The sequence below is a fragment of the Neodiprion virginianus genome, chromosome 2 (genome assembly GCF_021901495.1).
Source record: "Neodiprion virginianus isolate iyNeoVirg1 chromosome 2, iyNeoVirg1.1, whole genome shotgun sequence".
Classification (NCBI taxonomy): Eukaryota; Metazoa; Arthropoda; class Insecta; order Hymenoptera; family Diprionidae; genus Neodiprion; species Neodiprion virginianus.
This window is the reverse complement of record NC_060878.1, coordinates 11352343-11365652: the sequence shown is the minus strand read 5'-3', so window position 1 is coordinate 11365652 and position 13310 is coordinate 11352343. Positions and strand designations below refer to the sequence as shown.

The following is a 13310-nucleotide window of genomic DNA, read 5'->3' as shown; positions in this document are numbered from 1 at the left end:
TATTATAATTAATTTTTTCTAAATGTATAAATAGTTCAATTGTACATAGAATACATAGTAAAAATGTATACCTTCGTATAATGTTCAACATATACATATATCTTATTTTCCCAATATTTATATCTTGTTTCACAGGTGTAAAGTCAACACTTTGAAATACAGAACTGCTTTGACATTAACTTAAGTTCAATTTTGCCAAGAGTGCATCGATACACCTACACAACTGACTTAGAAAACATGCACAAGAAATATTAGTTCCTTGACTATAAATGACGATTGCTAATAATCATTTATTCCTACATTTGAACTCTGTCGTGATTATAGACGCAATTCGGCATTGGTTTTTCAGTACGAAGTGCTTTGAGGCAAAAACAAGGTATCTATCACTTACAGATGTATCATATATACTTTAATTTCTTAAATTATTCGAATCAAGAGTATTGTTCTTTGGTTTCAAAGATAGATGGATAGAATGTTGACGTGATTAGCTTCACATAATTCCAAGGAAAAAATATCACGTGAATAAAATCCTTTAGCTGTCGCTACTGTTGCCTTGATTCATCGCAAAGTAAGCACTTTGCAGTTCTCTCAAATTGGTTTCTAGAGTAGCCACTTCGTCATACTTGTGAGCGTCCCTTGCTTGCTTTATATACGCCCGAAGATTGTTCATTTGTTCTATTATCGGATCCATAGATGATGCGAGTATTGGTGTTGCGCTTGATGGACCCCAGCCTTGTGATTTGTCCAGTATCATCTGTAAAATGTTTTCTAATTACTGATTAATATGGAGTGCATGTCATTGAAACACCAAACTTTCTAATCAAAATGAAATTTATATGTCTAGTTTCATCCAAACTTTGCTAGTGGAGTGTCAAACGGTTAATGAGAGAAACGAATTGATTACTTTTTGTTACTATTTAAAGATTTTGAACCTGATCATTTCTTGACACTATGACAAAATCGCTAATGAGCGCTTCTCGGTTTTGTTGTTCCCTCCGTCTCTCTCTTTGCAATTCCTCCATCTCCATTTGTCTCTCATGCTCGATTCTATCCTCAATTGCTTTTCTACGCCTTTCTTTGAATGCTGTATATTCCTCCTCTGTAGGCAAGGGCTTGGAGTTTAGTAAGTGTTCTTTCAAAAACGTTGTCGCTGCTGATCTGATCATCTGCTGGAGCTTCAAAGTTTGGCCTTTCGGGGGATTATCCACGTCCTTTATTCCCAAAATAGAGATTCTCTTACTGATTAAGTCTATGTTCTCTGCTAGCTTTGCTATTTTAACACGTAACGTTTGAGCATCCTGAAGATTATACGTGGTTTCCCCTTTTCTAGAATTTAAACGTCAATGTTACTTGTGTTTATGTGTATATCTCGAAATTGAAGGTACAATGAGTCAGTGATGGGAAAAAATTGTAATTAGGCAATTACAAATTACAAATGAGAAATATTATTTGTAATTTATGCAGTGCTAATGACAAATTACACATATTATTTGTTTGTCTACATAGTATATTATATATTTGTCACTGAAATGCAATTACCCAATTAGAAATTGCAGTTGCAAATACAAAAATTAGTGTACCTTAAAGACTCGCACATCTTGTTGTACATCACTGAATGCTCGTTTGCTTCGTCTATATATGAACGCATCTTTTCATAAAACTGGCAAATGATCGGTTTTGATAATTTTCTCTCTTTCAATTGCTCCCTAAACCTGAGGAGTTCTTCGCAATGAACGCATAGTCTGAAGTGCTGTTCACTGCGAGAAGGATCATTAACTAATGAAATAATACTGTTTAAACTTCCGCTAGATGGGGATCTAGCCAACTTTGATAATCCTATACCGGCACGTACAAATCGGCCAGAAATTCTGGATTCGGTCGATGTCGGAGATATTGCTGAATCATCTTGTACAAGGGTCGGATTCACCATATTTCCTAAAAATAATTGATCTGTTCGTTACCAGGTTCGATGCGTAATGTAGTAAAACTTTTTTCTTTCTAGGAATTTTCTGGAAATACATCAATTTCTGTGTTAGAAAATTTCTAAAAAAAAGAACAATTTTTGAGAAGTTTTTTCAACTGGGCTTCCAACAATCTTTTCTTACTTGCATCTCCCAATGCCAAAAACATTGTGCAATCGTGGCACATAACGGCTCCACATAGTCTGCAATGATGTTTTCTTCTAGCGACATGAAAACTCCTAGCGCAAGTTGGACAAAGTTTAACAGACTTGTCATCTATCCACGGAACAATGGATTGCTCATGGACTGCAAATGAATATAATATCATACATTCTTTATCTCTTATCATTCTGTTATGAAATTCCGTTAAACATCCTCATTTCGAGTCTGTACAACTCTAAGTTTATAGCAGCGATAACAAATGTATGAACAAGTATGTACAACCTCTTCTGCTGATAGGATCTGATGGCAATTCATTTAATAGTTTGTCCAATCTTATTATAAGTTTATTAGTTTCAGCGGAATATCTTTCCAGTCTTACATTTCGTACATCAGTAAAGTATCTTGTGTAGGATCTAGTTTCACCTGCAATAATACAGATAATATACATAATAGTATGGCACTATTTATTTTTGTCAAATACGTATAGTTCTAAATATTTCAATGATTGAATAATTACTTAAAAAGATTATTCAAGAATGCATGTGGAGCTTTGGTGAACGTAGTGAAAGCAATAAATTGCATAGTGATTCGGTAGAAGTAGGAGTACTACATAATGCCGAAAGAATACCAGCAGAATTAAATATTATCCTCAGTATAATTTCAGAATTGAAAGATAAATAGAGAAGTTTGAGGAGTCTAATTGTTAGAGAAAACCATTACTTTTGGATAAAATTATGAGTTTGATTTTAGCATGAATTTTACCTCAATTGAATTTACTTTAATTTTAACTAAGGTGTCTGTTAAAAATTTAATCACAGAATTTCGGTGCAATTTTAGAATGAATAGCTATTTCGCAACTTTGAAATTGTCTGAAATGTAGTAACTTAATATAATAAATTTAAAAAAAAACTTCTACTTTGCGAAATCAAATGAGGAACAGTTCGTAACATTAATGTCACGAATCATTGAAGAAAGAACCAATCTTTCGTGAATAGATTCAGTTTTCAGATGGTTGTGATTGCAAAGTGAATATACTTTGTCTTATTCAAGTAAAAAGTCACAGTTAATGCGTTTTGGAAAGTCCTAACTTTACGAGATATCTATTTCATGAAAAACATTTTGTTCAAAACATCGAATCAATCTCTTAAAACTCATTCTGAAGTTGTATAGTGATGATTTTTTCAGTATCACAGTACATTAATGATAATAGCTTCGGAAGAAAATGTTAACTTTTGGTTTAAACATTCTACAATCGCACATATGTGTGCGTAGAATTGTTAAGATCTCAGTAATATAAATATACCCAATTCCTGAGGTTCCCAATCGTTGTAGTAAAAGTCTAGGCTGGATTCACGGTACTTCAAAGATGTGTCGAGTGTTACTAATTCTTCCGACGATCCCTCATGCTTTAAAATTTTTTTCTTCGCTTTACCGTACAGTTCTGTAATATTCATTGCGAGTTAGAGTCATTGAAACACTAAGGAATAAGGATTAATCGACGGAATGAAATACCTTTGAGAGTTTTCAGAATTTCTGGATTATCATTGTGATATTCTTCAAAATGTTTGGTTAGTTGATGCGGAGTCTTCAAATCTGTCTTGCAAATAGAACACAGGAAGCCCTCCAGCATTTGTTCGCCTTCCGCCATCGTTTGGGAACTTCACACGGTACTATTAATTACGATAATATTTCAAAGTTTTTATTTCTGGATTCACCACATTAATCGGTGGGTGGTCTCTTGACGTTTGCAGCCAGACGTTTGACAAGTAGCACAAGTAACGTGCGCCGGGAACGGCCATCTTGGATTCGCATAATTGATCTCTCGAGTTACAGATTGCATTACGGATCGATAGTATTCGAAACGGTGATTCGAATGATCTCGAAGTTTGAAACTGTTCGAGTCCTTGAGAACTAGAGAAATCAACCTATTTACGCAAGTCTTTTGTTTTTCTGACACTACAGGTGCGGGTTTTTTTTTTCTACAGATGGTAGCGTTGTGAAGTCAGGTAAAAGAGCTTGAAGATGTATTTAAAAAAATCAAATCGAACGATTTATAGTTGTAACGATAATCAATCACTGCAAGAAAAATATTTTTCTTTTATAGGTCTACATTCGATATGACTCGTTGCTTGAAACCAACGAGAGATTTCGTTTGCACGGATTTCTCTTGATGGATTTGTTGAGATACTATGTGGGTAGGTACACTTCTGTTTAAAATTAATCTTGGATCATATTCTTGAGAATGAAATAAGATGTATGGCAGCTAAAAGGAGGTGATTATAAAATTTCGAAAATTGACTTGAAAAACAAAACATGTGGACTACTAGCTGATGCATATGTATACAAATTAGCATTGCACTAGCATTTGTACCTTCCAACCAATGCTATACGCTCTCGATTATCATTAAATGCAGACGAAAAGTTGGAAATAAATTTTTTTAGAATAATTGAATAACGTTGCAAGTACAAATCCATCGATATGATTTTGGTTTAAATACATCTTCAGCTCTTGCACTATATCTAGATAAACCAACATAAGATAAGCAGAGCAAGGACTTCAGTCGATTTAGTTTCAAACTCAGGAAAGTGATCCCGAAAAATCCTCCAGCGGCTGCTGTGAGCTTAATAAAAACAATTTGGCGCATTTTTATTTCGTGAAAAAAATGAAGGTATATTCGTTTTATTTTATTCAATTTTTAAAACATTCTAAAAATATTCTCTCATCTTCGAGGATTCATCCTGGTAAATTTTACCTGTACGTGTGCACATGTGGTAGTATCAGAAAAATGAAAGCACGCTTAAGGTTGACTCGTAATGTATGTATTCGTAAGAACAAACTTTTTATCATATATGTTACTTTACATTAACTAAATGCCAGGAAATGTAACTCCAACAGCTTGTACTATGTTCTCCGTGGTTTAATATATGGTTTATTCACCTAAGACGATCAGCTGAATACCCATTCATTCGAACACTCGACAAAGGCAGATCATAAAACGTAACAGAAGTTGCTTATACACATGTGGATTTACCAAAAAAATTGTAGTTATTTTTCTACATTCGCAAAGTTGTCTTAACTCTAAATTCATAACCCATTGCTATTTCCCAACACAAAAAAAAAACAACTAGATGAATCATAATTTTTTTAAATCAAAGCTAATTTACACATCCATAAAGATATTTCGTTTTGCGAGTAAATCTGCCTGTGTATAGGCAATCTGCATGGCATTAATTCAGCAACGTTAAAAGTGTTCGCACGATCACGAATCAAGAGGCCCGCAAGAAACATATCAAGCATTGAATGTGTAAGTTTATGCAGCTTTTGAAGATGATTAATTCTATAGGTAAAAATTTATCAATCAGAATTTGTATTTGTCCGATTAAATTCTGGAAAAGACAATATTACTGCAATCCAATTGAGAGAAAAGGCATCGTGAAATTGTCCATCGACTGAGTTTCTATCGAATGCATTTGGAATCAGACGTTGATGATAATTTACACATTGCTTCATACAGTTATATTTTTGTTACAGTTACTGCATTGATCCGTATGATCCTTTCTAGACTATATTGGACCTCCAGAAAGGCAGAAAAGGCATCAAAAAGAGCGTAGGACCAACAGCAGAGAAATTACGAAGGAGAGACGAGCAGCAGAGAAACGACGAAAGGAAATTTTTCTTTTTTCGGCTGTATCTCTCTGCGCGGAATCGATTTCTCTGAATGATTACCGTTGATTGTTTCTGACCATTCTGTTTGTTTATTATCGTTGTTTGGCTCGCCAACATCTGCACTAAATATTTACATCTGTTAATTAGATTTCTAACAACTCATTTTCAACATGTATCCGTGTCCGATGCTCCATAGTTACTATCAAAGATGTGAAAATCAAATTCCTAGAAGAGCTCTGAACCGGATGATAGACCAAGGTCAGACTTAACCTGTTCTATACTGTAAAACATGAAACCAATATTTGACCTAACGTCTTTCAAATTACATGATGCCGAAAGTAGAGATCACAATTATGCGTATTGTAAATGTATAAAATTGGGTTTAATCATTGTTTCATAACGTAATTCGTTTAATAACGCAGGCACGGTTTCGGGTTATGTAGCGTTGAGAAAGGTAATCGGTTGATTGTTTTAGGAAAATTCAACAAATATCAAGTCAAAGAAATCGTCATGCAGGCTTTTGCGCTTTGATTTTGTGACACAGTCAATGTAGAGTAAAGTATCCAATCTTAAAAATGGCGTAAAACATTTTTAATATTCAATATGAGCTGGTTGATGTTGCATATTTACCGTCATCGGATGGCGTCTCCCGGATTTAAAGCTAAAATGTTTTTCCAGCGATGCTGAAGGACACAGATTGCAGAGAACTGGATCCCCCGATACTCAGGCTAAATTCTTTGCATCCCGAATGTTACGCTCCTCATGTGGACGTGACACGTGCCAAGTGTGCTTTCGGTCGGCGAGCTCTACCTAAGCTGGTGAACCTTTTAGCCTCAATTAAGGAGATGTCCTTCCTGTTTTACCGAGAAATTCAACAAATCATAATTTATATTTTTCTCCTCTTATGAGTCATGAAATCGCTTCGATCTCAAAGAAATGGTAGTATTTATTATCGTGTCATCGTTCAGAAAATTTTTGAAAATTGAAATCAGTCGGTAAAACAGGAGGTTTTGAAATTTCCTGAGATCAATTAAATGGCGTTCGGTTCGTAAATTTGAATTTTGCATAAATCATGCACGTTTACACGCCGGATAATTATGCAAGGTAATTTCAAACGTAATTTTTTTATTTTACGTATGTATTAGTAATCGGCATCTGTCGGAATTTGCATTCTCATCATATGAACCATAAATCGACATAACCGTCCCTAATCGGAACGTTGATCGGACTTTAATCCCATATTTAATGCTAATTTGCAACTTTGTGAAAATTTGCTTATTTCTGAAAATCAGTTCATTCAAAATAAAGTCGACCCATATTATGAAAATTAGTTGTGTATCATGAATCACGTTTCATATTCCCCGTTGTAGCGAAACTTTATCAATAAGTGAAGTTAGTTAATTTTTAAGTCTATCAAGCAGTTTACTCGAAGAATACGGTTATTTCAGAGGACGGAATTGCACAGTGAACATCCTCGGATTGTTAGACAAGCGGTCAACACGATCGCCGATTTGATCCACAACCCGGAAAGCGTTGTTGAGGCAATAAGGCTTCGTATACCAGACAGGTCGAATCGATTGATTGATTTTATATCGCATTTTGAAAGACAAACTATTGAATTGGCTAATCTGGTCGCAACGCGTGAGTTAATTGGATATGATTGATGGTTACTGATATTTTTCTAACGTTGTTAAAATTGTCGGATAATTTACCAGCAAGTGTAACGTTAAAAAATGTAACATAAGCAATTTCATGGGGTAAATCCGATTGAAAATAAGTATGGTTATCTGATGTCCCTCAATTCTATTAATGACTCACGCTGAACGTGACGAGATACTAGATTTACGAGAATTGATTGCTTTAGTCAAGCATTCTAATGACATGCTGGCATAGTTTTTCCATTAAATATTACGGATAAGAGCGATATTCGTTCAGTTAATTCGAAATTCGCATTATTATATTAATTGACCGTTTTATTCATCATTTCGGGGTTACTGTTTTAGTTAGAATATCTTCAGTATACATCACAGACAGAACATTGGTTTCTTTTGTCTATCAAATCGATTAAATAATCCAGATGAACAAAATAAATCTTGAATACATGTTACCGACTAAATGAAATTATAATTTACGAGTATAAAAAATTGAATTTCTTAAAAAAAATTTTAATTTGTAGACTGATTTCGAGAAAAAATTAATCAACGCGATGGTAGAAAAATCAGGATTTTTTAAATTCACCAACTTAAAAAATTACAGTTTTAACAATTTCGAGTAGATGGTGAGTCTAGTTCCAAAGTGTTTACTCGAGGAATACGATTAAGAAATTTATATTAAATCTCTGAAATATTTTTATCTTATCTTGTCCTTGTAAATTGGTATCCAAAAAATGACGTATACCTAGACATTTCAGTTTTAATACTTGCACAAAATTAAGCTAATGTTTCGATTTCTTTATTCACAGAATTCTGAAAATACCTGAAAACGTTCTGTCAGACTTCTGTCAAATATCTATAAGAATAGAATCAGATTATACTATTAGAGTTTCAGATATCTGTTCAATCAACTGATGCTGGTTTGTTTGACTGATCAGGCTAGCAGATCTTTTGGTATCTGAAGATCCCTTCCTCCGTGAAAGAATTGGAATGATTTACACATCGTTGGCCAGTCAATCAAACGGCGGTTCAACGATTACCGGTAACCCATTGATAGTTTGCAACTTGGTGAAAAATTTACGCGATGATCTTGACTGTGTACGGTTGAGGGCAGCAGAGGCCATCGAAATGTTGGCGAGAAATTGTCGAGGTGAGGCTTAATGGGGAAGAAAAAAAATTGTAACATGTTGACAAATAAAAAGGGGCCTTCATTAAAAAAAAGCATTATAACATTAATGAAGCAACGAAGTCAAAATGTTTTAAAAAAAGTTCTGTGAATTATCAATTGAACAATAATAAAACAAGAAACTTGTAATCTCGGGTAGTTTATCTTTTTTTGAAATTGATTGTTTCAGTTGCGCAAGATCTCTGCGCCTTTGGATTTATCGATCTGATCGTCGATCGAATAATCGAAGAGAAAAAGGATATTTTGGTCAGTTCTATAGGCTTTAAAATCCTTGGAAATGTGGCGATTTCCCGAAATTTTGACGACGTTTTTTTTATTCAAGGTCGTTTATCTCGAAACGTTGAAATCTCTTCTGGACTGCGATCAGAAGATTCACGCGATCGAGATTGGGACGATGGACAAGCTCGTCATGCTCCTACAGCGAAAGGACGAGGATATTTTAGTTGAATCTCTGGCATGCTTAGCAATTTTGTGCTCTCATCCCGTCGGCAAACAAAAATCAATCGACATGGATCTTCTCTTCGTCCTGAAAACCTTCCTCGAAGATGAGGTGTGATTACGTATTTCCAGAAAAAATGCATGTTTCTCCAGAACTTCATTTGATAATGTATTACAAATATGAAAAAATTTGGAGTTCTCGTGATTATGCGCATTTTCTGACTGTACCGTGTTATGGAAAATTGAAATGGATTTCTGAAAGAGATTAGATAGTTTTCCTGAAATGTCACTGAGAAAAATTGGAATCATTTATTATATAATATAGTAGATATTTTTTTCACTACAATTAGAATTATGAAAAATTTTCACAGAAATGTTTAAGAATTATCTGAGACATTAATTTCCTGCGTGTAAATTGTGATATTTTAACGAATGTCCTGGAAATTACAGTATTTTGTTCGTTGATATTCATTGGAAAAACTGAGAAACTGCGAAAAAAATCATATTGTGAGTAAATTCGTTGAAATTTCCACAAGTTTCCAAAAGCAATTTTCACCAGCATTCTTAAGGTGGACAAGGTTAGGACAAAATGGCGGCTAAGACGCAGTCAGCTGATCACTTTGGACGAATTTAACAAATATCCAAGCACGAATCATAACGGCGTACAAGCGATTTGACTTTCATTTTGCGACATTAAGTCAATCTAGAGTCGAATAATATGCGAGAAAAAAAAAATTATAAACAAAATTAGAACAGCCCTAAAATTTTCTAAAGGTTATACGATTTTATTACAATACCATTTCATGACTCGCGGGAAAAGAATTTATTGGAAAAATGTGATTTTAGCGGCCATCAAATCGGTTTCTGATATCTTTCACCATTTTTTTCTTATAAATGTTGCTCAGCCCTGGTTGAAAAATATTTTGGAGTGTTTTAGCGACAAAATTTTGAATGGTATTAAAAACTGTAAAATTCCTGTAAGAGTTCTGGTTATTTTTTCTGATATTCGAATTATGTTCCGACTATCTTCACGTACCTAATTGGATCACTGTCCGAGTTTAGTTGTAGATTCTATAATAATTTTGAAATGTCTAAGAAACACATGTGACAAATTTTAACTTCTCGAACGAAACTCTCAGAAGCTTCTAGAAGATTTTTCATCAAATCTTTATGAAATAACTAAAGGTGTTTGAATAACATGAAATTAGTCAAAACAGAATCAGGGTCTATAAAAAATTTTGTCAAAGTTGTTCAGACACTTGTTAAAAGTACTCAGAAATATTTTTTATCACAGAGAGTTTCAAGGCCTGTGTTTTTATAATCAGGTCAATTGTTAATCGATTTTATTAAACTTGCTTTGTTGACACGTATTTTCAGCGAAGAGCTGTGCACACGAAAGCAGCAGGCGTCGTTGCATTCGTGACAATAACGACACCGGGAAAATTACGGGCCTTAGATCTGCAGATAATGGGTCGTCTTTTGGAATTGGCTGCCGATTTTCACTGTAGAGAACTTCAGCTCATGGCCTTGAAGGTACGACGAATTGACTCCGTGCATGAAAAATTTTACATGCGTGTAACACGGAGAAAGCAAGAATAATTCGGTTATATATTTGTGGCTTTTGTCAATCGAAAAAAAAAAAACAAAATTGAAACAGATACGGTAGATTAAAAGTTATATCGATATAGATTATCACTACTTTATGTTATTCTGGTTTATACGCATGTAAAAGTTGGGCATATTTTTTCATACACTAGGACTCAATTTAAGATGAAACATTTATCGTTTTTGTTACTATCCTTCAGCAGCGATGATGCAGCTCGTTAAGGATACGGGAATGATTGATTCGAACAGTGAAGTGCAGCTTGGGAACAAATTATAATATGACTAGCAGCCCATCCCGGCTTCGCACGGGCATATAATAATATTAAGTAATAATATAAATGTTATTTTTCTAGAAACTCACTGTAAACATTGTGTATTTTCTTTTATTATATTATTATATGCCCGTGCGAAGCCGGGATGGGTTGCTAGTGTAGCTTATATGACACGTTCGTAGATTTACCATAGCAGCGCCATCTATTGATTACTTACTCAACCCAGTCGAAAGGTATCGACATCTGTTAGAATCATTCGGAGTTAACAGATAATTGTGACTGTCAAATAATAACAGACAAATAATTAGCAATATATTATAATTGCGACTATAATTTGAGATTTAAACTATCCTATCTCTCAAGTTGGATCGAACTGCACATGGTGTGCGTATTTTATTATAATCGGTTAAGTGGTTTAGGAGTCCATTGAGGACAAACATCGTGACACGAGATTTATATATATTAAGATAATATTATTATAGCATGTGCTCTGTGTCCGGTTCGTCGTTGAGCAAGCATCTAAATTTATAATTACTGTTGAATGTCCGCGTCCTTATGGCATACATACATTTAGAGATTACGAATTGAGATTAAGGATAGATGATCTAACCATGGTAAATGATGCTGCGCGATTGTTTCTTTCCCATGTACATACATCCAGCGCATAGACTCGAGTCCATAGTCGGTATTTCCCTCCGGGATAAAGATCAGCGATGATCGTGACTCGCGGAACAGTCGCATTGTGAGCATCATATTTCTTCTTCTCGCAATTTTCATACGCGTCTGAATTTCTCGGAATTTATATTATATCCGGAAAAAATATTACAAAACCAATGTTATCAGTTGTCGATCAAACTTTTCTAATTTAGTCACGCATTCGAGATATAAAAGTTGGAAAATTAATTGGTAATCGGTAATCGTAGAGTCGTTTTCCATTACAGTTTTCACAATATTCTCACAAATACTTTCATTGTAATAATTCTCCCTGTATTTTAGAAATTCGAATTTTTCGAAACGATGGAATATCGAAATAATGTATAATTACTAAAAATTGTCTTATATTTGCCACTTTTCAGGCGCTGACGAACATCGCCGAGGTTCCCAGAGGCAGAGCCATGATGTTGCAATCGAACACGATGTTCATCGAGAATATCGATACGTGCAAAGACGAAGCCACTGAAAGGCACAAGGCAATTTTAATGGAGACTATTCGATGGCAACCGTAAATTTCATCTTCGTAAAATTTTATTCAATCCTCTTGAGAGTATTGAAATTATACATATATAGAAATCTACAGACACTCTGTTGATGGTTTGTTGCTAAATATTTTGCTGAGAAATTTCTGACATTTCATATATCTGACTAACTTCTCTCGATATTTTGTGATAGTTCTTGAAATGTCCCAATTTACAGATTCTTTTAAAATTTTCCAGTATACATATTTCAAGGTAAAAATGTCATAAAAAAAAAATAAATTGTCCCAGACTCACTGAAACATTTACGATTTTCTTTGTTTATTCAGAAGTTTGAAAATTATACCTCGTACTTTGGTATCCGTTTCAATTCCGCTGCAACGGTCGTTTTCTCCTCGTTCTATGGTTTTCCAATTTTTCCTAAATCATTCATAAGTTACAATCAAAATTTCTCACCGCACTTTGTGTAATATTACAAATGTTTTATAATTGAATAAATTAAATTGCTTATTGTAAACAACTCTAAAGCATTGTGTTTTTGATATTTTTTAATAAAACTTATTATGTATTGATACATAGAAACTTCGTCCCGAATATATTAATGCATCCATGTATTTTTTGGAAACAAATGATATCGGAGGCGAGTAAATTTCCGTTATAATAATAAAATCCCAGCGTCTCAGATGGGTAGGATAAAAAATAAATCAACAATTTTCATTCGAGACCCAGAAATTCGTCGGTCAGTCTAAGACAAAATATTTTCACTCAACCCATTGCAGTTTCGATTTTAAATCAATCTTTACCCAATGAAGCAATCGGATCATCTGTGAAGTGATCATTGGGTGTATAATTCGTTATCAGGTTATGTAATTATTTTACGTCAGGATTAACGAAAAATAGCATCGAGATTTTAATTGTTCGTCGGGGTAAGTAATTCTTTCATCAATTTTATTTTAATAAACATACTGTAATGATTCAGACCTTAAACTTGGATTGACGAATCGAGGATTAGAGGCGATAAAAGTTATAGAAACAGACTGCGCGTTTCAAAACATGGTAGAAGATTTATACTTGACATGGGAATTTGTGATCAAACATCTTTTGTCTTTATTTAATGAAAAATGTGAATTTTCTTTGCACGCAGAACCTGAAAATATGCGTGAGCTGAAAGAAA

At 34.1% G+C, this 13310-nt stretch overlaps 2 protein-coding genes across 2 annotated transcripts; one reads left to right on the top strand and one right to left on the bottom strand.

Annotated features, from left to right (window-relative positions):
- Positions 1 to 57: 57 nt before the first annotated feature.
- LOC124297452 (rabenosyn-5) lies at positions 58 to 3943 on the bottom strand. Its single transcript, XM_046748502.1, has 7 exons — positions 3636 to 3943; positions 3427 to 3564; positions 2406 to 2546; positions 2106 to 2267; positions 1581 to 1935; positions 933 to 1326; positions 58 to 754 (listed from the first exon to the last, which is right to left on the bottom strand). The coding sequence occupies exons 1-7, from the start codon at positions 3769 to 3771 to the stop codon at positions 533 to 535; spliced, it is 1548 nt and encodes a 515-aa protein (XP_046604458.1). The 5' UTR covers positions 3772 to 3943; the 3' UTR covers positions 58 to 532.
- A 1918-nt stretch (positions 3944 to 5861) lies between these two features.
- On the top strand, positions 5862 to 12595 carry LOC124297201 (radial spoke head 14 homolog). The gene is made up of 8 exons (XM_046747971.1): positions 5862 to 6048; positions 6469 to 6608; positions 7239 to 7357; positions 8381 to 8592; positions 8798 to 8874; positions 8951 to 9178; positions 10444 to 10599; positions 12020 to 12595. Exons 1-8 carry the CDS (start codon positions 5961 to 5963, stop codon positions 12167 to 12169), a joined length of 1170 nt encoding a protein of 389 aa, XP_046603927.1. The 5' UTR covers positions 5862 to 5960; the 3' UTR covers positions 12170 to 12595.
- Positions 12596 to 13310: the final 715 nt, after the last annotated feature.

Excerpts from the sequence above, each read along its gene's own strand:
- LOC124297452 (XM_046748502.1), bottom strand. The coding sequence starts at position 3,771 with ATGGCGGAAGGCGAACAAATGCTGGAGGGCTTCCTGTGTTCTATTTGC. Across the intron at positions 3,565-3,635 it reads AATTCTGAAAACTCTCAAAG|AACTGTACGGTAAAGCGAAG; the intron begins GTATTTCATTCC and ends TGAATATTACAG. Across the intron at positions 2,547-3,426 it reads TTGGGAACCTCAGGAATTGG|GTGAAACTAGATCCTACACA; the intron begins GTATATTTATAT and ends GTATTATTGCAG.
- LOC124297201 (XM_046747971.1), top strand. The coding sequence starts at position 5,961 with ATGTATCCGTGTCCGATGCTCCATAGTTACTATCAAAGATGTGAAAAT. Across the intron at positions 7,358-8,380 it reads AGGCTTCGTATACCAGACAG|GCTAGCAGATCTTTTGGTAT; the intron begins GTCGAATCGATT and ends TTGACTGATCAG. Across the intron at positions 10,600-12,019 it reads TTCAGCTCATGGCCTTGAAG|GCGCTGACGAACATCGCCGA; the intron begins GTACGACGAATT and ends GCCACTTTTCAG.